General features: G+C 33.7%; 2 protein-coding genes across 5 annotated transcripts in view; one reads left to right on the top strand and one right to left on the bottom strand.

The window, feature by feature from the left end:
- SNAPC3 (small nuclear RNA activating complex polypeptide 3) overlaps positions 1–11,560 on the top strand; it is a 30,155-nt gene extending 18,595 nt beyond the window's left edge. The window contains exons 5-9 of the mRNA XM_045563100.1: positions 25–174; positions 5,707–5,789; positions 6,288–6,452; positions 9,634–9,741; positions 11,207–11,560. Coding sequence (XP_045419056.1) covers positions 25–174; positions 5,707–5,789; positions 6,288–6,452; positions 9,634–9,741; positions 11,207–11,354 — 654 coding nt within the window. The 3' untranslated portion in view covers positions 11,355–11,560. The remainder of the gene's footprint in view (positions 1–24; positions 175–5,706; positions 5,790–6,287; positions 6,453–9,633; positions 9,742–11,206) is intronic.
- Positions 11,561–14,853: 3,293 nt separating this feature from the next.
- Positions 14,854–27,007, bottom strand: part of PSIP1 (PC4 and SFRS1 interacting protein 1) — a 39,400-nt gene continuing 27,246 nt past the window's right edge. The window contains exons 9-16 of one of the 4 annotated variants that reach the window (XM_045563095.1): positions 24,422–24,650; positions 23,401–23,519; positions 20,634–20,689; positions 19,943–20,013; positions 19,627–19,728; positions 19,305–19,518; positions 17,244–17,355; positions 14,854–16,428 (exon numbers count right to left, since the gene is read on the bottom strand). In XM_045563095.1, the coding sequence (XP_045419051.1) occupies positions 16,368–16,428; positions 17,244–17,355; positions 19,305–19,518; positions 19,627–19,728; positions 19,943–20,013; positions 20,634–20,689; positions 23,401–23,519; positions 24,422–24,650 (964 nt within the window). In that variant the 3' untranslated portion in view covers positions 14,854–16,367. The other 3 variants (XM_045563096.1, XM_045563099.1, XM_045563097.1) reach the window with 3 other exon arrangements.

Raw genomic sequence — 27,007 nt, 5'->3', positions numbered from 1 at the left:
ATTTATTTACTGTTTGACTTTTAGCACAAAGAACACAAACCATACCAGACAATGCTGGTATTGGGCAGTCAAAAGCTCACAGAACTGAGGGATTCAATTTGCTGTGTCAGTGACCTCCAGATTGGTGGAGAATTCAGCAACACTCCTGACCAGGCTCCTGAGCACATCAGCAAAGTAAGATAATTTTCCTCCCATAAAACAAAAGGAAATGAGAATAAGCTAAGGAAATAATGGTTACTAGAGCAGGCTCGTAAACCTTCCAGTAAATGATTTTTTCCCCATGTGACTCCATTAAGCTACTACTTTTCCTTCCCTTATCATCAGAACCTTTCCAAAGAGGAGGCTATACTCTGTTTTGATTTCCTCATCTTTCATTTATTTCTAAATCATTCTGTGGATACTCTCCCTTCTAGGGTAATAGTGACCACCTAATTTTCTAAACAGTTGGTCACTTTTCCATTTTCATACAACTTGACCTTGGTATAGCGTTTGTCTTTGTTCTCTTGCTCTTGTTTCAAACTCTGTGGGAGTTTCAATCTGTCATAATTGCTCCCAGCAAAAGGTTAGAGTCCACTGAGAGCCTTGGTAGTTAGCCCCCATTCTTCATCTTTCACTGCCTGTACCGCAACAAGGAGATAGCATATGAAGTTGGTCTCTGCTGGTGTTTCCCAGTGTGGTACTCTTAAAAGGACAGAGAAATCCTGTGTACCCATTGGATAAGGATGGAAAGGAGCAAAGTGGTAGACTGGCTACCCACAAAGTTTACAGAAGGGACTGTTTACCTAACAAAGCAGAAGGACCTTCATTACTCTGAATTTCTTCACAGAGCAAGATTGAACTAATTATGTTACCTGGTGCTACTCTGGCAGAGAACCCCAGATATATTGGCTCATTTCGGGAGAAAGATAGCCTTTCCATTAGATAAGTAAGAAGATATTTGGACCAACTAGAGTGAAGATAAGAGTGTGGATAATAACCAACACAGTCTGCTTTTATTGCTGGTTTTTATTTCACAAGCTACATAAATATTAGTATAGATTAGGTTTCATCTTTGTTCTTTTTTTTCTTCTTAGGCTGACATATAAGGGCTTCATAATGATGATTCCCAAATTAACTTTCTACACTACTCGCCCTCTACCTTTACAACTTATGCTTTGGCCACAGTGGGTTTATGTATCTTCCTCAAGCGTACTATACATTTTCATGCCTCTGAGTGTTTGAACATGGTAGGGAGCCCTTTCCCTTCCTCCATCCACCTGGTGCATTCATACTCAGATTTTTAAACCCTCTTAAAACTTACCATTACATAAAATTTTTCCTGTCCTTTCTTTGCCACCCTGGTGCCTTTTCATTTGTCCATTACAGTGCATATTACAACATGCTGATTCTATTGGATAGGGGTCTGTCTGCCCCCCAGGCTGTATTTGAGTCTTTTTGGTGACTGGCATGGAGACTAGCATCATGGGTCACATGTAGATTAAACTTGAGTATTTTTTGAGTTATGTTGAAAGTGGTTGTAAGATATTTAGTTTTCAGAGTTGCCATATCAGTGCTTTTGGAGATAAACATTAGGATAAAGAGAAAAAGTAGAATTTCAAAACTGTATGTAGGCCAGGAAATATGAGATTTATCTTTTCTTTAAAGGAGAAACAGCAATCTTCTGGAAAGTTTCTTAACCCCACCAAAAAACCATAAGGTGTAACTATAAATTAATAAGATCAATCTAATAAGAAAAATTTGAATTTACCCTCTTCATTCCAACCATGTCATTGCTCAAAGCAGCTTGCCTGAGATTGGGGGATAAGTCTTATCTTTAGGAAATGCTGGAGAATGTTTTAACAAGGCGTGGTCAATTTATTATGTTTGTACATTGATGCTGATGCCTTTAGAAGTTTTCTAAGCAGGGGGTAAATGACTCAGTCCTATTTTAAAATATTTACACATCAACTGTTATACTGTTTCTCCCTCTTCTATCTACTGAAATAGTCTCTGATTATTGAGCACGTACCATGTGTCAGATGTATGCTATTTTTGGCATGAATTATCACCATTTTATAGGTAAGAAAAAGAATGATTTCAGAGCACTGTCATGAGTTGCCCAAGTTCAGTAAGCAGTGATGGGGGCTATATTTAGATCCATGTCATTTCATCTTCAACGCCCATGTTCTTTCTTCTTTTCTGTATTGCTGGTATTAAACTTAGCTTTAGATGTCTGTCTTTTACCATTTTGTTTACATGGTGAACAGGCACTAAGTGAAAACTTAGTGATGCTGCTGTTAAAATACACCAACAAACTTCTAGTATATGGACTTTGTGGAATTTTTGTTCAGAGATCTGTTTTGTTTGCTTCGTTTTTCTCCAGCTATATTTTGGAAAGTTGGATAGATAAGTTAGATTTTGCTGATGCTGACAATTTTCTGCTTCTTGGAAATATTTTTCTTTCATTGATTGGCATTTGTATTTTTGGTGTTTAAGAAAAAAAGTTTTGTTTTGGAAAATTTCAAACAAGACACTAGTATAGTGAACCTTTAATATATCTACTGTCTACCTTCAGTATTTCTCAGCATTTTGCCAGGATTATTTCATCTGTTCATCTCATGTCATTGTCACACCAAACAAAATTGAAAATAAGTCTTTTGAGTTCTAATGCTCCTATTGACAGGGGTATATTTGGCATGTATTCCACTGGCAATCATGGAACAAATTAGGGAGTTGCAGCTCTTATAGCTAAGGAAATGAGAATGTTTATTCTAACCACTAAGCAGGACTTGAATAAAATGCTTTCTTTGATTAACTTTTTACGTGATAGGACTAGAGAGTTGGGCCAATATATTTAACTCTCTTTTAAAACCATATGTCTAAAATGTAATATGTTTTGCTAACATTTGTTTTTTGACAAAGAATGAATTGTGTTTTTAAAATAAATGTAGAAAATCAATGTCAGTGTTTTCTTTTTTTTAATGGTGCTTCATGTTTTAATGTCTAATCTATCTACCATTTGTACATTGATCAGATTAATTGGTCTTTTTGGTCCATAATCTCTTAAGGGGTCTTTCTTTTTTTTAATTAATTAATTAATTTTTTAATAGAGATGAGGTCTCGCTATGTTGCCCAGGCTCATCTCCAACTCCTGGCCTCAAGTGATCCTCCCACCTCGGCCTCCCAAAGTGCTGGGATTACAGGTGTGAGCCTGTTAAGGGTCTTTCTTAGAGGAATGCTAAGAACATACATTATACATGTATTATTCTGTTACTTATTGTAAAGCCTTCGTAAAGGAGAAATGGTAACATAAATTTAAGTTGTGAAGATTTCCTTACCCAAGCTTCTCCAAGCACTTCTCTCCCAGTACCATTTCCCTCACAGAGGATCCTAGGAATATTTCTGAAGTTCTAACATAGGTGATTTGAATATTTGTAACAGAGTAAATGAGTAATAAATGCCTAAAATTGTATGTAAATAATGAGTTTGTTCAAATGACTGTACTAGTTATCAGTAGTTACTTTGTAAAATGGACAGTGTAAGACTAGATTCAGGTTATATTCAATTACTAACAGAAGTAACTTCTTACACTAGTTTTTCCATATTGGTTGGTGAGCCCCCCAACCCCATGCCCCTTGGAACTTTGTCAGTTCAGCTAGCCGAGATACTGACAGAATAGAGAAACTAGTTAGTGATTATCTTTGGTTAGTGTTAAAAATGAAAATTCCCTGGTATTGAGATTACTCACATCTCCATGCTACCCATTTATATACTGAGATAAGGAAAGTAACCTTTCTTTATCAAGTAAATAATGGATTACTTATGATTTAGATGGAAAACATTTTTGTTATTTTAGAGTCTATCTTGTAATCAGTAATTAATAGCAAAAGGCATTAATCACTTAAAAAGCTTAATCACTTAAGATGAAGTTCTTTAGAAGTGTTTTGTAATGAACAAAATTTTATATACACTAAACTTTGTTTCCAAAATAAGGCAATATTCTTTCAGAACCTTTATTTTGGACCTTAGCTTACCTCTTTGAGGGTTTAGAAGTACATAAAGTGGCAGATTTTCTGTTTGGTACTAAGTACATTGTATCTTTGTATCTCCACAACAACCTGTGGGGAAAGTAAAGACTGTACTCTTATTTTACATGAGGGTACAGAGAGTGCACCCTCTGTCAGTGAGATTTAGTGACTAGTCCAAGAAGAAGCAGCACAGCCAATCTTGGCAAGAGTATCTGATACCAGTGCAACATGATCTGTAAATGGAGGGATGAAGACAATTATGAAACAAAAATAGAAGCTTCCAAGAAGTAGGAGAGAAAGTATAATATTAGGGTAAAATTATTTTATTAATAGTACCTGACACATATCTTCTATAGGTCATGAATTGCTTTTGATCTTCAGCACAATCCTGTAAGATACCATGGCAGATATTATTATAGTCTCGTTTTATAGGTGAGGAAACTGAGGTCTGAGGAGAGATACATACCCAGAGTCACAAAGCTAGTAAGTGGAAGGTTAAAGAAAGGAACTGAGGTCTTCTGACCCTCTTGCAGGGGTCTCTTTCTAAGCATATGGCAAAGGGCAGTTCTAACAGTGGTTCTCAACTCTGCTTGCATATTTTTCCTAGAGAGCTTTTGAAAAATACTGATGTCTGGGCCACATCCTCAAAGATTCTCATTTAATGAATCTGAGGTGAGACTTGGTCTTGGGTGTTTTTGTGATTCTGTTTTGCGATCAGGATTAAGAGCCACCCTTTTGGTAAGAAACCTGAGGGGATAGACCAGTTGTGCTACCACTATGGTGCTTGAGGCAGGATTGCCTGAGTAAAAATAGAAATTCACATTCTGGGCTGGGTGTGGTGGCTCAGGCCTGTAATCCTAGCACTCTGGAAGGCTGAGGTGGGAGGATTGCTTGAGCCCAGGAGTTCAAGACTCAAGCAAGAGGGAGATCCCATCTCTACTAAAAATAGAAAAATTAGCCAGGCGTTGTGGCGCACGTCTATAGTCCCAGCTACTTGGGAGGCTGAGGCAGGAGGATCACTTGAGCCCAGGAGTTTGAGGTTGCAGTGAGCTGCGATGACGCCACTGCACTCTATCCAGGGCAGTAGAGTGAGACTCTGTCTCAAAAAAGAAAAAGAAAAAAAAGAAAAGAAATTCACATTCTGTCTGCCTAAGAGTTATTGAAAATATAAAGAGAGAATTTTTTTTAAAAAGAACTCATTGAAAATATTTAAAAATGTCAGAAAAATATAACTTGATGATCATTGTTATTACAGGGAAAATATCAACGATAAAACTGGTTAGTTTTTAGTTCTAGTATCCAAAATAACTATCACTATTGTGTATGTGTATTATATTATTCAATATAATAAGATAATATTGAAGTTTATCTGTTTTCTAATTGGGTTCCTTTTATGAATCTTAGGAAAATATACCAATTTAAATCAAATCTAGTGACCAAAACAGCAGTAAGGATAAAATTGAAAATAGCATCAGGGAACATGTCTTTACACCTTCATCCCTGGTAACTAACATAGTACTTGTCACATAGTAGGTTCCCATTAAATTTTAAACAAATTTAATATGCTGAGCATATTCTATGAAGTTTCACAAAGCTATTGTAACATGTTAGTGTGATTTATGATATATAAATTTTGAATTAATACTTTCTATAATTGTTAATTGTAGGCTTTCTCTCAATAACATCTGTTTTCTTGTAGGACCTATATAAATCAGCCTTCTTTTATTTTGAAGGAACATTTTACAATGATAAAAGATACCCGGAATGTAGAGATTTGAGCAGGTATAGTTTCTCTTATGTGGGTTATAGCTATCAATATTTATCATATTAGAAATTGAAAATAAGGAATATTTGAAATATTAATTTAAATGATCTCATTACATGTTAACGTTTTGGTGAAAAATATGTATTCAAAAACAAAAGTGAGAAATTGTTATACATTTTGCTGAAGTGATAAACATCGTATAGCCTCCAGAAAACTGGTTGCTTATGAGAGATAAGACTTAAAAAAGGCAGATAACATCTTAGTATTATTGTGAAGGTAATTTTGACCTCAGGGACCACATTTTGAGAATTGCTTTTCTAATAGATGAAGAAAAATTCAATGTCCTGATCCCAACATGTATCAAACACTATGGTCTCATCTCAAGATGCCAATTGTCCAGTTAGTTGAGTGAGCCAGGTTGTGTGAATTTCAGCAGTCACAAACCGTTTTCTGTAGTTTTTAAGTTTTTGTGGAGCCATGACAATCCTTGCCTTTTTGCTTTTTTCCTCCCACAGAACTATCATTGAGTGGTCAGAGTCCCATGATAGAGGCTATGGAAAGTTTCAGACTGCTAGAATGGAAGATTTCACCTTCAATGACTTGTATATTAAACTAGGCTTTCCTTACTTATACTGTCACCAGGGAGACTGTGAACATGTTGTCGTCATTACTGACATAAGGTAGGTAGCAGCGCTCAGCGTTTTGTTGCTCTTTTCCTTCTCTTTACTACACAGTATAAAAGCACAGGTATTTAAAGGGAAAAAAGGGGTAAAAGTAATCATCATTGCAACTTGGCTTGGGAACAGCAAAAATAAGTGCTTTCCAGGCAGTTACCAACTTTGTATCCATTTGCATCCTCTATTGTTCAGTTTTTAGAACATCTTTAAGAAATGCTTTACTATTTCTTAGGGGGTTAAAATCTGTACAGGCTTTTAAAAGTATCTCCATTTTTATATAAAACAGCTGTTATTCAGGTACTAGTCATCCATGGCATTTATAATATAGGTTCTTTGCACATTTGCAACTTTTCTAGGTTTCTTGTCTTTTTGCCAAAATTTGAAGGAGATAACAAAGTACTAGGGAAAGAGAAGAGTAATTCTAGTATTTAACAAATGTGAAGTCTTAATACTTTGATAAAGATTTAAATTGGGAAGGAGCTAATAGTCTAAGTGAGATTTGGCGATTGGTTATAAATTTTATATAGCTGACATCTCTAGTCCATAAATAAAGCTATTCATTTCCTCCTTATTTAGGAAATCTCAGTTTAAGAAGTACCAATATGTAAGAATAAACCTTGCTCTGTTGCTGGTTTGATTGCTTCTGAGACTTTTTTCTGTGGAGCAATGACATACCATGTTTTACCAGTAATTAGGAACCAGTAAATACTTGTATAATAAATTGCTAATTAATAGTAATAGGAACTGATGCTTTCAGAAGATCCCTGCTTCTACTACTTTTTGGTTTTAGTGAACAGCCTCCAAAATTTTATATCCCATGCACTCCTTCTCAGAAGGCTACCAGAGGAAGTAGAAGCACTTCACACAGAGAGTAAACCATGAACAAGAAAGACATGGGATGGCACACAGAATAAATAGACATAAAAGGAATTCTGAGGATGCTGGGAAAGTGAAATCCTAGTATGACAGCTGCATACCAGACCTAGAGAACAGTTCAGCACAGGGACTGGAGCCAGGAGCACAGAGAATTCAGGAAAGATGTCTGGGAAGAAAAATAGAACTGATAGACCTCCCGTTGGTGTTTAACTCAAATGGACAGTATGTTCATCATTCTGTCAGTAAATAGGGAACCAAATTAGTAACAGGTACACTGAAAATGTGGCATATGCACACAGGAGAGAATTAGTAACTAGAAAACAAAATATCACACGATAAGAGGAAAGAGTAATCAGTTCTGTAGCTTACGTGGAAGTAGTATTCATTCATCATAATTTAAACATTAAATATTTAACCAAAATTATAATAGTTCTATAAAGGGAAGTTGGGGAGCAAAATTGTAAAAAGTTTTAAGTGGAAAAGAGTGGCCCCTAGGGAAGACGGTGAGGCAAGAGCAAGGAAATCTCATAAACCTTGGATTTCTATGACTTTTAAAATTATATACAGTACGTTTATGTCTTTGATAATGTTATTAAAATTTTGGCTGCTCCGAAGGCAGTGAGTTATCTCGATTGATAGTTCATAGTCAGTTATAGATCAAACTCCTTGTTTTACTTCTCCCCCCTTTTCACTACTCCACTTTAGTCTAAAAAAAAGTCATAAAAAATTGTTTTTAAAATTTTATATAAGCCTGCTTTTCTATTCAAATGAGGGGAAATGTGCCTGCCTTATAATAAACATAAGGTAGGAGACAATCCACTCTTCTCTCTGAAGGTCTTACTTTCCTTGCATTTCTTGTAACATAGAGGCATATTGTTGTAAACAGCGTCATTCTAAGGCTGAAGGATAAGAACATGGCCTTTAAACTCAAGGAAATTTCTTGATGCAGTGGTCAACAAAAGAAACAATGGTCTGTTTCAGTGCTAAAGAGAAAAGCAATTTATGTTAAGAGTTTGCAATGTGGAACTTTGCTGAGGAATTTTTTAAAAGGTAATTTAGACTACCAGTTATTTTCATCTTATAGGTAGATTTAATCATTCAGTACCATTCCACATTCGCATCATATTCTGATGGTGAAGTTTAATATTTGCTATCCTTTCTTACTAAAAAAAAAAATAAAATTTTAGAATTGTCAGGGACCTTTACAATAATCTTGTGCAGTCCTTTCGTTTTTCAGAAGAATCTGAGGTCCATCATTGTTTAAGGCTGTGGTCCATAACCCCTGGGCCACAGACCAGCCGCCTGTTAGGAACCAGGCTGCACAGCAGGAAGTAAGCAGCAGGCAGGGAGTGAAGCTTCATCTGTATTTACAGCCACTCCCAATCACTCGCATCACCACCTGAGCTCTGCCTCCAGTCAGATCAGTCACTATCTCCCATCACCCCCACATGGGACCACCTAGTTATAGGAAAACAAGCTCAGGGCTCCCACTGATTCTGCATTATGGTGAGTTGTATAATTATTTCATTATATACTACAGTGTAATAATAACAGAAATAAAGTGCACAATAAAGGTAATGCACTGGAATCATCCTGAAACCATCCCTCACACCCCTCCCTCCCACTCCCTTCGTGGAAAAATTGTCTTCAATTTTTTATATAATAAAAAATGGTCCCTGACATCAAAAAGGCTGGGGACCACTGGTTTAAGGGATTTACCCAAAGCTATGCAGCTGATTAGTAGCAGAGTAGAGATTGACTTTCATTCACAATTTCTTAAAAGTTCAGAGTTTCATAATTCTGACACCTAAAACTAAAATCTTACCAGTTCATATTATACCAGGAGCCAGATTTATTTTTTAATAAAAGCAATAGTAAAAAATTAGAGCCACATCGTAACAACCAGTTAATCTAGGTAAAATATCACCAAGTAGTCCTGCTCAAACTATGTTCCATAAAAAGGTACTAAGCATTAAGTAAACCAAGGATTCTCTGATGGAATGTATTCAAGAAATGCTGCATACAATAGCTCCCTCTTAGAGTGTCACAGTGCACACTACCATAAAAGGATTTGGGAAGTCTGTCTCACAAGAAAGAAAACCTTGTTTTCAAAATGTTTTGGAGAAAGTATTTTGTGGAACACAATGTGGCCAAATCTGGTGTAACCAAGTGGTTTACGTACATCTTCATAAGCAAAAACTGAAAACATCTACTATGTTCCTAAATATTGAGGTACATATATATTCCTTTACAGATCATAAATTTTCACTTTAATTTTAACCTTCATTTATTTTCTTATGAACAAAAGGCTTGTGCATCATGACGACTGCTTGGATAGGACGCTTTATCCCCTTCTTATCAAGAAGCACTGGCTGTGGACCAGAAAATGCTTTGTTTGTAAAATGTACACAGCTAGGTGAGTGATGTTATCTTTTTTTTTTTTCTTTGAGAAGTGTTGGTTTTCAATAATTAGGTACTTTTGATATTTCAGTTTTTCATTTTCAATCTAAGGACTTTTGTACTTAGAGTTGTAAATACGAGAAGTTTTATCTAGTAGAGAAGTGCCACAAAATCAGTTTAACATGTTAAAACTAGGGTTTTTAAATAGTAAGGCAATGTATTATCACATATGCAGATAAGTCAAAGAGAAGGTTGAACTTCAGCGTTGATACAGTGCTCGGGGAGCCATGTTCTTTCTGCCTCTCGTCTGTAGTTTACAAAATCAACTTCATTCCACAGCTTCTCAATGAAGAAAATATAGCACATCACATGTGAGGTCAAAATAAAGTTGTATAAAATTTTTCCTTCATGTGATTCTGCATGTTTATATTATAAAGTGTTCCTTACTGTGGGTCAGAGTCAAAAAAGTTTGAAAACCCCTCAGAGGAGAGGGAAGAATTGAATACAGGTTGAACATCCCAAATGTGAAAATCAGAAATCCAAAACATAAAACTTTTTGAGCCCCAACATGCTGCTCAAAGAAAATGTTCATGCGAGCATTTTGGAATTCAGGTGTTCAATGCTCTATTGGTAGGTATTTAATAACACACAATATTCGAAACACTTCTGGTCCCAAGAATTTCAGATAAGGGATATTCAACCTGTATCTTAAGTTTGCTTTGGCTTCCCCACCACAATATAGTTTTCTAACAGATCAGTAGGAAAAGATAAATCAGAGTTAGCAGATCAAAAGGAAAATAAGGGAATGTTAAAAGTACAGTCCACTGGATGCAGAATTCAAATACACTGATAAATAGCATTTTCATCTTACTGTGACCAGTAACATCTCAGGCCAAAAACAATCTCAGTTGAATAATGTTGCCCATATTCCTGCTTGTATACACTTGGTATATTGCAATATTTTATCCTGAATTCTAGGTAAAACAATTGGAGTTTTCACATTGACCAGTACTCATTTACTAGTTAAGAAGATAAATTAAGCAAAAGTTTTATCAGATCTGTAGCATCTAATTATATTAATATTATGGTTTTTCAAGATGGTCTGTTAGAAGAAATGGACTGTGTTTTTAAGTTACCTGGAGGATAGATGTCATGGCAAATATATGATGCTTAAGTACAGATTTATATTCTTTTCTACTTACCTTACTTACCTTTAAAGGGAGGTCTTACAGACAAACAGCATTCTGCACTGTTTCTTAGTGTTAGATGTCCTTTTGCCTTGTAGAGTACTGGTAGTGGTATGTCTGTGTGTGTATATATATACACACACATACACACACAATTCTATAAAGGCTTATGTTTTAATATTGTAAAATAATACTGGGAATGTTATGTTTACATATTACTACATGCAGGTTATAACTTACAGCACATTAAAGGATGAAAAACTTAATGATGTACATCTTTTTTAAAAACTGCAGATGGGTGACCAACAATGACAGTTTTGCACCAGAGGACCCATGTTTCTTTTGTGATGTTTGCTTCCGAATGCTCCACTATGATTCAGAAGGCAACAAATTGGGAGAATTCCTTGCTTATCCTTATGTTGATCCTGGAACCTTTAATTAAGAATAGCCACATACACACGTACAGAAAAGTACACCCTTCTGAAATAACTGTTCTCTTGGATGTTTATTTCCAAGAAACGCTACTGAGGACCGCGATCCACTTGGAACATCAGCTAAAGCTACCAAAAAAAAGTTCAAATTACAGATTTTCCTATAAAGTAACTTGATTGTATTTAAATGTTTAGAAATATATTTAATTTAATACTTCTTCCAAAGTATGTTTTTCATTTAGCATTGCTTTTTACCCATTTTAACTGGGTTATCTTATTGGGTTGTAGAAGTGCTGAACATAAATCCTTTGTCAGATACACATACTCTCTGATTCTTTCTCCCAGTCCATGGCTTGCCTATTCATTTTCTGTCCAGAGTGTTTTTTTTTTTTTTTACTAATGACAGAATTAAATTAATGATACATCAAATGATGGAAGCATTCCTGAAAATTCTTTGAAGAATGTGAAAGCTACACCATCTACCATGAGGCTTCGAAGGTAAAGATCCTTCAAATATCTGTAATAAAAATTAGGGAGAAGAGTAAGAGTGAATTATTTAATAAATAATACAAGATTCAAAATAGCTATTGTGTAGTTTAATCTTACAGTAGGCTCTTTTGTAATGTAATGTTAGGTTTAGTTTTAATAGGAACTAGGCACATAAGACACTTTAATGAGATTCACTACATGAATAATGAAAAGTAAAAAGATCTTGAGTATATATTCATACCTTCACAGAAGTAACATTTAAATTGAACCTTCAATTGTTAACAGAAACTTTCTATGAATCATAAATGCTATGAGTTTAAAATATGTCAATTTAATATTATGATTAAAAAAACAGGTTTTATATGACCATGGCACGTGGAAAAAAACCAAGATTCTACTGATTGCTAGCTCTGGCTCACTTATTCTTAGCTAATACTACTGAATATTCTATAAGCAAAAAGAAAAAAAGTAAACACGGTTTTTCTGGCCCAGCTCTTCCATTCCTCTCGTCCTCTGACTATAATAATCCTTTCCTTTTTGGCTCAGAATGAGAGAAGAGAGTAAGTAGGAAACTTTTAAATAAATTTCCAGGTACAGATCATCAGAGAAAATTGTAGCTATCTACACTGAAATCTGGAAACCTTTTTGGGTAGAAAATGTAATACTGTTTAAGACTTTAAATAATGCTATAAGACAGATTTAAATGCATCATAAATATTTAAGTTTTACTCTCTCTCCTAGGTAATTCAAATTCACCTGAGTTCCACATCTGGATGGCTAAGAACAGACATTAACCATATAAATAAAAAACGATGAAGACTGTAGGACTATGTATTTAAAAGACAGTGAAAGTTGTTTTATGGACTTAAATGCGACATACCAATTAAGTCGATTGGTTTGGAGATGACAAGCATCTGTTCCTGGTATGTCCAGCATTGCTCTCATTGTCTGATTCATTCATTTGGTACACAGAGGGTCAGTATAGAGAATTGAGAGGCCACTCCAGGACTGGTTAATAATGCGCCTAAGTTTTTACTTCCCTATGTCTAAGAATGCTAAAATTGAACAGATTGAAAATTATGCTGGAAAACCATAGATTTACGATAAATGAATGATATGTCCAATTCCTAAAATTCCACAGGTAAAATGTATTTTTGATTCCTTCTTATGTTTTTCCCCTAGAGATGGGGCTTCGCTATGTTATCCAGGCTGGTCTTGAACTCCTGGCCTCAAGCGATTCTCCCACCTGTTTCCCAAAGTGCTTGGATTACAGGCATGAGCCACCATGTCTGGCCTGATTCCTTTATTATTAATACCGCATTCCTTTTAGATCATACATTAATATTGCAGGGGTCTATTCACATTTATTCATTTTCATACTCTCAAAATAGCAAATTTTAGAAAGTTAATTATTGTCATAATGCATTATTCCATGTGTGCTGCCAATCCACTCATTTTAGTGGACAAAGAAGAAAGATACCAGTTAAAACACTGTTTTACTGTTTATTGAAAATGTTAGTTCTTAATGTTAACTTTTTCACCAAAGACTCAGATACCTACTGTTCTGTTGAAACTGAGAAGAAAGACTAACCAGGTTACTCCCACAATTGTTAGTGTGTTGGTTATCAGTCATATAGATACTCCAAAGTTCAAGTCAAAAAAAATTCCTAACTTTGTATATTTTGGAGCTATAAAATCTCTGATCCAAGACAGCTTTTCTTTAGGCCTATTTGAACCTATTAAACACAACATGTTTGTTAAGCAAATATGAAAATGTCATGAACTTAACATCCTTTATAGTTACAAATGAATTTGATTTTGCACTTACACAAAAATCACTATAGAAAAGCAATAGCTATTTCCTTAAACATCTTTGTCAATACCCTTTAAGGATAATTAAACATTTGGGTTTTACTGGGAGAAAGATCAGTCATCTCTAACACTATCTGTGTGTTACAGAATTACACAACACAAATATAAACACATTTTTGCCTATTACACCTTTGTTTTTTAATTCTTTGTTTAATGATATGGATTTGCTATTTCCAATAGATCATCCTTTCTCTGGCCAATGGGACAAATTAAATTGTTAGTGAAGTCCTCACAGAGCCCTATAAAAGCCTTTGCTCTTGTACAGGAATTAGATGGCAAACTTCATCTTGACCTGACATCCAGGTAAGTGTGTGTGGGCAGTAACATACACTTACGTTACTGTATCAGCAAAACAGGGTAAACCTATTGGCATACTATTTGAAATCACTGGATAGAATATCAATTATAAGGCTTAAGGTCTCTGATAAAATGATCACATACACAAAGTCCTAATCAGGTTCTCTGATTCAGATGGTGTATCTGAAATTTTTCCAAGCGGCTGAAAAACCTTCAACAGTCTATTCTGCTGGTTCATATATAACTTATTCTTTAAAATGTTATCCAATGATGATAAAGGAAAAAAACAAACAGCACAAAATAGGTGTTGTTTATACATACTTTTTTTTTGGCTAGCTCTTTCATTGAAATGATCACTTATTGGCTTGTTCAGCTGTAGAGTTTTTGACCAGCTAAACAATTTAAGTTGAGCCAGTGCTCCTAAAAATTCTTGATAATCATTCATACGACTTTTCTTAAAGAGTTAGATATCTGTGAATCAGCCTATGACAAATCGAGAAGGCAACTGTGCTTTAAGTAACATGTCAACTGGTTATAGAGCAAGGTCAACCTATGCAAGCAGACATAAATTATTAGAATGCTGCTTTATCTCCAGAAGTTGAATTATTCTGTGGCTTCTTGGTAAAACTGTAGATCTCTTGGGTCACAGGGGAAAAAAGCAGGGAGGGGATGAACAAAAGATAAATAACATTTCCTTTATTTTTGCCATGTTGAGCTTATTGTTTAGTTACCCGTCTCCCCAAACAACACAATCTCTAGGACCTGCTAAATAAGAAATTATTTCCTTGGCAGCAAATCCATAATTCCATCACTTACTCTTATAAATAGCAAAGAAGTAATTTACTAGTAGAGTTTGATAGAAAAATTCTTTAATCAAAACAAGTTTACATGTTAACACTTATGGCTTAACTAGAATAAATCTGTCCAAGTTAAAACTGTAAGTAAGGACCAAACAGGTAATGACTGGCATATATGGGGGTTCTCTCAAAACAGTGGGTCCTAGTCCCACTGTAAGACCTCTCAAAAGCAAAAATCCAATTATTGAAATAATTCAGATTTTTACTCTGTAGATGAAAACAATTATCCTAGAGGTCAAACCATACAATGTTACACACAAACTGTTATTTTCCCAGACTCATACAGTTTCAAAACATGAGAAGCATCCTTTTCTATCAAAAACCACCAAATGACCTAATATTTAAAATATCTTAGAAATATTATACTTTAGTAAATATACCCTTAAATTTTTGTTAACATTGGTTTCACCCTGATTTAGTCTATATACATCAATATATAGACTATCTCAAAGTACTAAGCTGGAGCAATTAATGTTGTATGATATAGAAATGAAAATAAAAATTCCCCTCAAATATAGCCATATTTTCAAATAGGTTAGTTTCCCTTATATAGCATTTACTTATATTTACTGCATAAGCATCACGGATTGACTTTTTTCCAATTAAAAAAATACTTATGACTTCCTTAATGAGTATTAAGAAAACTTAGAAATGAGATATTTCTCAAAAATAGGCTTATTTAGTTTGCAGTTTTAGTTACTAATGCCTGTAAAGGATCTTAGATGATTGATTGAACCCTAAAGCCAGATTCATTCCTATATATACCCAGTCTGTTCTCTGCAGAGAAGTCATATGACTTCACTGAATTCCTAGCCACAAAAGTAAATTACCTTCAAAAGTTAACATGAGTTTTACATGTTAACACCTCATAGAATTGTCAGTTCAACATCATATCTAGGTTGGCATACAAAAAAGGCATACAGAACACATATCGTTTCAAAGAAGCAGGAGAATGCAGCACAATGTAGACTGAGATTAAAATTAGCTTTTGATAAAAGGAGGGAGTGAGTACTTAGATTAGAGGTAACATTTTATCTACCATAAAAATGCTCAACTTCTACAAAACCCACAAACAGTGGAAAGACAGTCTTGTAAATCCAAGATTTGTAAAAAATATGCACAAAACCCATGGTATTTGCGAAAAGAGGAAAGGTTTATACAAGTTGCAGGTTTAAAAATGTAACTTTGTTCTACTATCAATTACACATTAACATACACACACAAATTGAAAATATGCTACAACCATGTCTGGAAAAGCAGTTTAACATTTTCTATAGGGATTCTGCTCCACATTTACTGTATAACATATCTGTTAATACTGCACAAGTACAATTAGCAATAATGTTTAATTACTTTCGAACAAAGATAAAGGGATTTTCATCCCTCAAAACAAGTTTTAAACATCAAAACCAATGCTTATAAAAATTTAAAACTTTCAGCAGTCTAAATATTTCAAATGAAAACCATTACAAACTTCTCAAATGTTTTCTATATTCCACGTATGTCAACCTAGTTATCTAGTGTAGAATCCTTCAGAGATATTTCAGTCTCTTTCTCTTCACTGGATGGCCTAAAGAAAAGTGGAAAAGAAAGCAGTGACAACTGGGATTAGGGTTTTCTGATGAGAATAAAAAAGACATTAAATCAATGCATTACATTTTTTAAAAAAGACTGAAACAAACAAAACCTGACTTGTTATTAAGACATTGTCATTATTTCTTGTTCAAACTTTTATTTTGCCATGTTGTATCTTCTGGAAGTATTAATGCAGATCAAACAAAGTACTCAGGGAGCATAATGGACCAAACCCTTTCCATCATTTCTAGCTTTAAATTATCTTTAAAGAATATGGGAATGTTTTATCTGTGATATCAATATATTACAAATCTTAATAAAAAGAAGGTAGGATATACATATGACAAGACTTCCCTTAATTTCAGAATTAGAAGGGATGCTCGATTCCAAGTCCCACAAATGGACAATAGAACAAACTAAGACTTGGATAACTACAGTTCCATAGCTTGTTATTTTAGGGTGAGTAGTATAAAACAGCCTGTGATTCTACATCTAATTTTTAACATTCTCTCACTCAAAATTCAAGAAAGTATGAAAGCAAGTTATTAATGTTATATTTGTAAAGAAGTCCAAGGAAAAACAGTTATTTTTTTTTAACTGGGTTCCCACCTAGCCCCTAAATACAGTGACAGATTAGTTGTATACAAAGTTTTTTACTTTTCCCTTTTTGATTTGCAACTTGCTTACTGAATTCAGGAATTGACTAATCAAAAGATAACCCCTTATACAAACAACCTTGGAATAATACTGCAATTAAAAACTTGAATTCAGGAAAAACACACAAGATGACCCATTAAAACACCTCCTCACTTTTTCTTAGTGCTGGCCTCGTAGTTGTCTTTGCTTTCTTCATTGCTATCTCCATTATGTTGTGGCTGATTATTGTCTTGAGCATCAGATCCTCCATTTAGCGTCTTTGAACCTTTAGAAGTATTCCAATGGAAAAACTGTTAGAGCTAACAATACTTTAAGATGTCCTCTAAAGATCCAAAATCAAAAATGAAACATGGCCCTCATGTTCCTAATAACGTCTTTTATTTGAAATTTTGTTGTAATATAGTCCTCTCTTGAATTTTAGGATTGGGTTTTGATGCTATTTCAAAAAAAAAGGGAATGATGATTTCATTAAGAAGTTGTACTGTCTACTCCTAACGTCACCAAAATCCTTTGGGTAGCTAAGGTACTGTAAGAAGCAGGGTTACTACATGTATCTTTGGGTACAGGAAGTAAATTAATAATCTGACTACTCCGTGTGTTACTATAATCAGGAACACTACAGAGTGCTTCAGCTCTTTAGCACATCATGATTTATTCTACATAGAAAAAAACAATGTGAATCATAAGTTTTTAAACTTTTCATTAAAGGTATTTTAGAAGTGTTAAGTCATATTTCCTAATATGATTTTTGTGCCTAGTAAGTAAACGATGGGGGGTTTTCCTGTAAATATTGTCCCCTAATTAATGAGAGCAAAAAAATAGCCAACTGCTTTTGAAATGTTGGTTTCTACCTTAAGCAGCTGCCACTCAGATATTTAATAACTTGGAATTTGGGGAGCTGATAATAGTACTATGATTCTATTTTGATAGTTCTTTATATATGAGAAATACATTCTGGAATTTGCTGTAAAATAACCTTCAGGTTATTTTAAGAGAAAGCTTATGGGGTACAAAACCACAATGATCAGTACGTATTGATAATTGTTGAGGCTGGTTGATGGGGATGTGGGAAGTTCATTTCTATTTCAGTGTAGGTTAGGAATTTTTCCTAATGTAAATAAAAAGAAAAAAACTATTCTTAGTAGTATAATAAATACCAGCAGGATTTAACTAATTTAAACTTAATGAAAAAAAAAGCAGAAGCTAAGGTTGAGCACTTTACTATATATGCTACACATACTGCCAAGTGCTTTATGAGACTTTCCTCATTTAATGTAGGGACCATAAATTAAGATTTGGAGATATTTACATATACATGATCTTAGTGATGGGACCTCTGTCTAAACACGAAATTCATTTATGTTTCATTTATACCATACACACATAGCCTAAAGGTAGTTTTTATATGATATTTTTAATAATTTGGGGCATGAAACTAAATGTATGTAAACTGAACCATCAGAAAGCAAAAAGCACGGACATATTCGTCTAAGGAAGCCCCACTAAAAAAAAACGAAAGAAAAAGAAAAGAAAAAAGAAAAAAAAAGAAAGCAAAGCCACCCATGTGGACAATTTGTGGTGGTTTGGTATCACCATCATTTCTGACTAAATGTATATGCTACTAATAAGCAATCATTTTCTTATACTTATTCAAACATTAAACACTTAGCAGTGAAAAATATGACATGCCATTAATGCAGTGAAAACGTGTGTTCAGGGTAACTTACCAGCACAGTAGCATCACCAGCATACCTGTATCAGTTATTAAACAGCTACAATAAACAATGGGGGGCTTTCAGTCTCCACTACAGTGCTGTTTAGATGAAAAGGTTACTACTGTATACTATTTCATTTTTTTAGGTGAGAAGAAACATCAGAAGTAGTTGAAGGACCAGGAAGTTGGTCCTCTAGGGATGAGGAGAGACTGTGCTGAATAACTTTTTAAAATGTTTCCTCCAGAGTCATCTGCCTCATTAACAATGGTGCCGTCTTAGAAGTCTCTCTTTGATTTTATAAACTGACATGATTTATTTTTCTGTTATGAATACATGCTGCTTAGGCCTTCAATAAGCCCATCACACATTTTACCAAGCCGTCTATAGCCACTTTTCCTGCAGTGTTAAAATGAAATTATTTATCAAACCCATTTTTTAAAAAGCACTTCTGGCAAACAGTTAAAAAACTGACCTCAAATTTTTTTTTTTAAACACATACCTGTTTGTTCCTTTTCTAGCTTTTTGTTTGGCCCTTTCTTCCCTTGATCTTTGGTTTTATTTGCTTCCTCATGCTGTCTTTGTTCAGCAAGAGATTTATTCAGCACTTGTGTGATCACGGAATCTCCTTCACCAACCAAAAACATGTTCTTAAACTTGTTATACAACATTGTAGACTTTTCCATGATAACCTGACTAACTTTGAATCGCCGTATCTGAGAAAACAATATACATTCATAATTGTTTTCCTAATTATTTAAACTTTATTTTTAAATGAAGTAATGAGAAAAATTTTTAAATCTATGTAACTTGAAATCACTTACTTTTTTCAGTGTAGTAATCATCTCTGTGTGTTTTTGAGCTTGTTGCATTGTGACCTGAAGTGAAGCAAGTTCATCCAAGGCCTCAATGCATCTGTTCACATCCTTCATGACAAAACAGTAATTTCATAACTGTTAATTATCACAACATATATAATCTGTTTCTAAAGATCACTTTTAAACTCTCAAATAAGGCAGTACAAAATAACCAGTAATTGTCCCTTTTATCTTAAATTTACATACTTATAAAAAATGTGAGAAAATAAAATATGAAGCTATAAAAGCAGCACTGCATTTTTAAATGACATTAAACACTTACAAGATTATCAATTTTGAGTGAATTTTTAATCTCAGCATGTATCCTTTGAAGTCGAGAATCCATTGATGTTTCTATAAATTAAAATATGTGAAAAACATTAAATAGTTTTTCCAAAACCAGTATTTCTGTATTGTCTAAGCAAAGTATAATGGAAAGAACTGGTGGATTAAAAAAAGTTCTTTATAGTCTTTACTAAGAAGCTCATATACAGGAATAATAGCTTCTTAACAGAGAAGTTACTGCCATCTTTAGTATTTGGGTTTAGGAAAGCAACATGCAGCATAAAAGCACAAAATCACCATCTAGCTGCATTTCTTTCTACAGTGAATAGTCTTCATTCAATAATGAACTCCTCTACACTCCATTCCCTAAATACCTGGTTTCCTTACATGTTTAACCAAGGGATTTGTCAATATGGGAAAGCATCCAGCAGCTTTATAGCAAGGTTACAAAAATTTGACATCATCAAAGAATGAGCATTAAAATATAAAGACAACTCTTACAAGTTCACGTGGTTATGCTTAAAATACAATGCAATTTATATGAAATCCATTAGAGACTTGCAAATGTGTATTTGCAGGATACAAGAACACAAAATGAAACTGATAGCAAAACCAATACATGAAAAGTATCTATATAAATTGCCTTTTTATGTATAATTTTATACATCTTAGAAAGTGAAATAACTAACCTCGCTTCTTCTCCACTTTCTTAACTTCTGGCTTCTTTCCTTCATCTTTAGTCTGCCTATCAAATGTTAACACAAATATTTCAAAACATTGGAACTTTGTGACTATGATTACCAAATGCCCACAATCCCTCATGTAAAAGCTAAAAGTTTTTTTCCTTAAAATAATAAAGTCTTAGCCTAGACCACAAGGAATTGACTGTTCTTAGAACAGGGCAGTTCCATAGCACTAGTATAAATATAAGCAAAGCTCACATTAACATGCTAAATTAAATCAAACAGTTTTTTTCAGTGACATCACAAATAGAATGATTTTAAAGCTGTCTTGGTGAAATTTTCTTTCCAACATTAAATAAAAGTGTGTTAATAAAAGACCAATTTCAGAGTCACTGGACAAACAGGCCACAATGGAAAGAGAATACCTGTAAACATGTAATGGATTCTGTATCACAATTATTTTTAAAAGCATGTCAAAACAGACCAATTTAATTGTTCCCCACATCTCCAAAGGGTAGATAATTGAGGGCTTTTGAATTAGCTTCAAGGTTAGACTTTAATACTATCATACATATTTTTTAAAAATCTTTTTTGGCCAATTATCAAACTTAAAAGACATCCACTAACATTCTACCATTTCACAAATGAAAAGGTACCATTTTAATGTCAATCACAAAAATAACCACTTAAAATTGAAATCTTAATAATTTCTAATACCTTGGCTTGGAGTTCAGGCCACATTATGAACCAATTGAAATAGACAAGAACAAAAAATATCTAAAAATCAGGTATTTTTTTTAAAAAAACTTTATTTTAAAATTTTGGTTACAGTTTCATTTTTTTCTTAACAAGTCTACTATTTAATCTCTCAGGATAAAAAAACAATTAAGATTCTAAAGAAACAACAAAGGAATGTCAAGGGAAGGGCACAACTGCCCCATTCTCAGGGGTGTAGTTGCTATTCCAGTTTAATACCTAGCTTCAAAACAAAATGTAGTTTTATATTTTCTAAATGAAATAATGTTACAACCACCACCACCTTCTGAGTTTGTTATAACTTTCAGACACAAAGCTTCATTTTAAGCTTGGTAAAAAAACAGGAATGATGGCCAACCTTAGTATGTAGTGTGTACCTTACAGGAAATTTTGTTAACAATCATAACACAGTAATAATGCCATTAATAATAAAGTCCTCAATTTAAAATCTGGAACATTCTTCCATCAAGGGGGGGGAGGGGATAATTCAGTCCAATGAGTCTGTCTCAACATCTTCATCTCTTGTTTGCTCCACTTGTATTCTCTTTTCAGTAACTGGATTAATGCTTTGAGCCCAAAATGAGATATATTTTTTATTACTGTAGATTACATGTTGTTTGGCTGGGAATACAATACAATAAACTTTATTTTGCATAATGCATTTCACACAAGCTGCATCTGAAATGCTTTACAGAGCAAAACTGTCCAAGTACAAAGTTTTGTAATAACAGGAGAAGGAAAGAAAACACAAATATTAGAATTTGAGAAAGTTACATTGGAGGACATTCAAAAGAAACTGAAATACATAAAGGTAACTTTGAGATACTGAAGAAGGGCTGGGCTAGATTTACTAAGCAATGACTAATGTTATATCTTAATTTGGGGAGCACAATAAAGTTAAAAGCAATAAACAGTCCAACAACTTTTCAATGAAAAGATAGAAAAGAATAGGTGACAAAAAATAACAAATATTTACAGAAGTGTTCAAAGTCCAACAGATTAGTGGGAGTAACATTTCAAAGCTTTAGATCAATTTTTAATTACTCCCTCAAGCAGCTAAAACTGCTTTTATATATCCTCCAAACTACTAAGAGTCAAATACTATACTTGTAAAGAAAGATTTTTGGTTTATGAATGTACTATATAAAGAAAATAAGCATGAAATCATTCAAGAAGAGTTTAGAATTTCACTGCTCATCATTAACTTTGTCTTAGTGACCTAGAGCATGTTTTGTAAATCACCTCTTTAAAGTAATAAAACAACAAATTTAGTCAGAATGTAAGCCTCTTCAGAAGGAAAGAAAAGCATTTCAGAGAAAGAACTCAGAAGTGACAGTCTAAAGATAACTAGGAAAACAAATGTAAAAGACATGAAGTCTATTCATCATTATCACTGCTATTACTTTTGCTTCTAGTAATAAAATTATTTTATATAATAAAGGGGAAAGAAATTCCCCATGGCAAGTACTGTCACCAAATATCAAAACTTAAGAGAAAACAGCTTTGAAATTGATTTATATTGCACACATACAATGTACACCCTGTCAGCCTTTAGATTTACTTTTACAGGCTTCCTGGGTTTCCAAATGTGCTTTTGTTATTTTTGCTGGTCTTTAGGGGGAGGCCTGCTGGTGGTATGACAAAATAAGGGTATTTCCCCACATTCTTTCTCCACCAATATATCGTCACCATTTTTCTATATGTAATATATTACACAAATAAATAGTAGAGGATGAGTACATTTCCTAGAAAGCCACTAACAGTTAAATCCTATCTGTACTTTCAGTTTAAGTTAAAAAATAATTCACAGGGTGATTGCCTCAGTGAATTTCATCCTCTCAGAAAAGAATGAAGCCTGAAATATGATTATCATCATATGCTGAAGATTTTTCTAACACATGGGAAAAGTCACTTCTTCAAAAGGCTTCATGAAGTCTGGAAAATGAAAGTCTATTGTTTAAAAATTTCATGCTGGCCTTAACAAAGAACCCAAAATTTAGAATAAAAAAATACTTACTGCTCAGTTTCCATTTGTTCCTCTTGCTTGCGTTTCCGATCTGCTGCTTCTTTCTCATGTTGGCCTTTCAGCATATTCCTTCTATGAGCAGTTTGAAAGTTTCTCCCACCCTTTCTCTTCTGTTTTATTTGAGAATTAGGATGGATTTAGTTAACTATGAAGTCAGTGACTGGTGCTTATATAAATACAATCTTGGGAAAAAAGCAACTAGTTTAATACTTAAATGAACAACTTAAAAAAAAATCCTTAAATTACAATACATCTCTGCTCTGCAAATTTAACTTTTTCCTTGATGACTGTAGATTAATAATCTGTTTTCTGCCCTGCTGTAGGAATGATGTCCTTTGGTTAAAATGAAGTATGTCAGGCTATTTGCCTCTACACAGTGATTTGACTTCAGTACTGACAAGCACCACTACTCAAACTATCCTATTTAAAATTTTTGGCTTCTAAAATATTAAGAAATCAACAAAAAAATCAGATAAAAATAAATAAAAGATCTGCATGATACCTGGATCTGTACATCTCTAAAGCTATCCATAAAATTTGTGAGTTTTCTACATAAAAATAAGATACACAGCTTTAATAAGATTTTCAAACTACTATGGAATCCAAATAAAGTTACTACTGATAAAATGTACAATAAATAGGGCCTAAAAAGTGATAAGAATTTCTTTGGGAGTAAATAAGAAAAATCAGTTTATAAACTGCACTTTTTTTACATTGTCTTCACTGGTCACAGCCTATCTGTTTTCCAACCGTTTGTAGATTGGTGGGGGTTACTGGGATTATATAAATTAAATATAAATTTCCAGATCATAATTGTAAAAAGGTAAAATAAATTTAGAATACACAATAAAGGAAAGTTTCAAATATACTTTTTAACATAGCTAATTCAAGTATATTCAAAAAGGTAAAGAAATTTAGTTGAAGACTTTCACAAAAATATTGAAAGCTTACTAGGTAGATTATGAACTACACAGAAACTTAAAACATTTTATGTAATATATAAATTTCCTACCTTTTCACCTTCTTGATCATCTCCTTCTTCTTCAGAATCAGAGGTTGTTGTAACCCCTGTTTTAACTAAATTTTTCCTTTTTGATTCAACTTCTTTCTTCCCCTCTTTTTTGTCTGGCTCTTTTCTTGGCTTATCTTCTTCCTTCTGGCCCTCTTCATCCTTTTTAAGCTGCTTTTTAGGTTGTTTTTCCTCTTGCCCTTTTTTCTTACTTTTGTCTTCTTCAGTAATCCTATTTTAGAGAGTCCAACAATGGAAAATGAGCTTTTATGTTTCATTAATACACTTGTCATTCACCTATACTCTCCTAGTCAACTGATTATTTTAGACAGCAATACGCTGTAATTCATTTTTTAAAGTTAAATCTAAAACATCTTTAAGTAAAATAGAACATCTTAACCATCCAATCATAAAAGGAATTCTGTAACAGAACGTACTTTTGGTATAAATTAGAAGATATAAAATTATAATGCTATTAGGTTAACAGAAAGTGATTTTCTCTGTTTTCTAAGTTTTTTTTATAATATGATTCATTTGGTCAAAAAAATATCTATGTGCCAAGGCACTGTTCTTGATTCTGGGGATACAGCAGTGTATAACGTGGGTAAGATCCCTTGCTCGTATGTAGCTTATAGTCTACATATCTGTAAGAATAAATTACATTTAAAAAGTGGACACACGGGGAAAAACAGAATTGCAAAAGTGAAATCATTTTAGAAAAGAAATATTCTTTGCAGGGTAAAAGGGTCCCAACTTAAGCATATAATGGTAAATATATAGCCAATAAAGCATAATATGAGACACAGTGCTGAGCTGACTAGCACCTAAGTTCCCATCATCACTGGATTTCACAGACATTAAAACAAGACAAACTACCTAAATTGCTCAATAATGCTAATTACTGCTGGATAATATTTATGCAAATTGGTACTATAGAAATAGGCTCCAGAAGAAGAATCAAATGATGCAAATGCTAATCACATAATTACTTTTGTGGTATATGTTTAACTAAAGTAATTCCTTTATAAAGAAATATTTCAACTTGAACCTTGGACAAACTGTTTAAAAACTATAACCTTTTTACTATCCACATGGAATTTCATTGAGATTTTCACAAATTATGCAATGAAATCAATGAATTTGAGAGCTGGAAAGGACTTCATATCATTTAGTCCTAACTCCTTCCATTTGACAACTGAGAAAATGATGTGGCACAAGGTTAAATAAGCCCAGTATCTCAATTCCAGATCCACCGACGTCCTTCCAAACAAGTATTTCATTGAACATTTAAGAGACTATTAATTAAGTTGGAAGAGAAAAAAATTCAGTTTTTGCCTCTTTAGAAATTTTTGTCACATAATTATCATTGGGTACGCTTATTTTCTAATGTCATATGTGCTTCATCCTTCACTTTTAATAAATGAAAGAAAAAGCGCACAAGTAAAACAATTTCTTAAAAATGGTAATAGTCTAAAATAAAAAGCATTTCTTTGGCTCTTAATACTGATTACATTTCCCCAAATGTTAGCCCTATATCAAAGGAAATAGCTATTTAAAATGCAAATACCCTCTGACCCAGCAAAGCTCCTTCTACCAACGTATCTTAACCAATATATTTACACATGTACAAAACAAATAGATGACAATGTTTTTAATTTTTTTTTTTTTAAGAGACAGGGTCTTGCTCTGTCACTCGGGCTGGAATGTAGTGGCACAATTATAGCTCACCACAGCCTGGAACTCCTGGGCTTAAGTAAAGTGATCCTCCTGCCTCGGTCTCCCAAAATGTTGGGATTATAAGCATGAGCCAGTGCACCCAGTCCAACAGCTAGTTTTTAAAAAGTGATTTTAAGCATATATTTCAAAAATCTATCATAAGGTCCTAAGAAAAGGGATTATTATTTTCAAGGTTTCTTGAAGAGTATCAAAGCAAAAAATTCCCATGCACATAATTATCACTGCTTGCTACAAATGAGTCTTTCCCCAGTGGTCCTTGCTACCTTTGACGGCATACAGAACTTGTGCTAATTTCCCTTTTCAATAGGTCAAGGGTCATTATTAAAGTTGTATTTATAAATTTCTCCAGTCTTTTAATATATATTAACATAAGCAAAGACTGATAAAAACACAACCCCAAATACCTCAGTGGCTTATAACATATTTTTCACTTTACATGAGGATTACAAGTTGGTTTCAGCTCTTTTGGCTTCTATTTTACTGTCTTGTCATTTCAGTACCCATTGCAGTCACTAACAGGTATGTGTTGTTCTCATGGTGAAGAGTTCTCTACTCCACTCTGTGTGTGCTCAGATACAGAGCCAAGACTAGCTACAGTCAACACTCATCCTGTCATACAGCATGAATAAGAAATAAATATTGTAAGCTACTTACTGCTATTTTAGGGTTGTTTACTGCCTCAGCAAAAAGCTCGCTAATAAACAACACCAGGAACAAAAACCTAAAACATATGTCAATGACTTTGGGGCTGGGAAATTGAAAACCCTAATATGTTATTACATAATGGGTAAAACTGGTGAATATCATAACTTGAAAGAAAAATGTGTGCAGTGAACTTGTGGCTTAAGAGAT

The sequence above is a fragment of the Lemur catta genome, chromosome 10 (genome assembly GCF_020740605.2).
Source record: "Lemur catta isolate mLemCat1 chromosome 10, mLemCat1.pri, whole genome shotgun sequence".
Lineage (NCBI taxonomy): Eukaryota > Metazoa > Chordata > Mammalia > Primates > Lemuridae > Lemur > Lemur catta.
The sequence above is the reverse complement of the archived record's forward strand: the minus strand, read 5'-3'. Positions and strand labels throughout refer to the sequence as shown.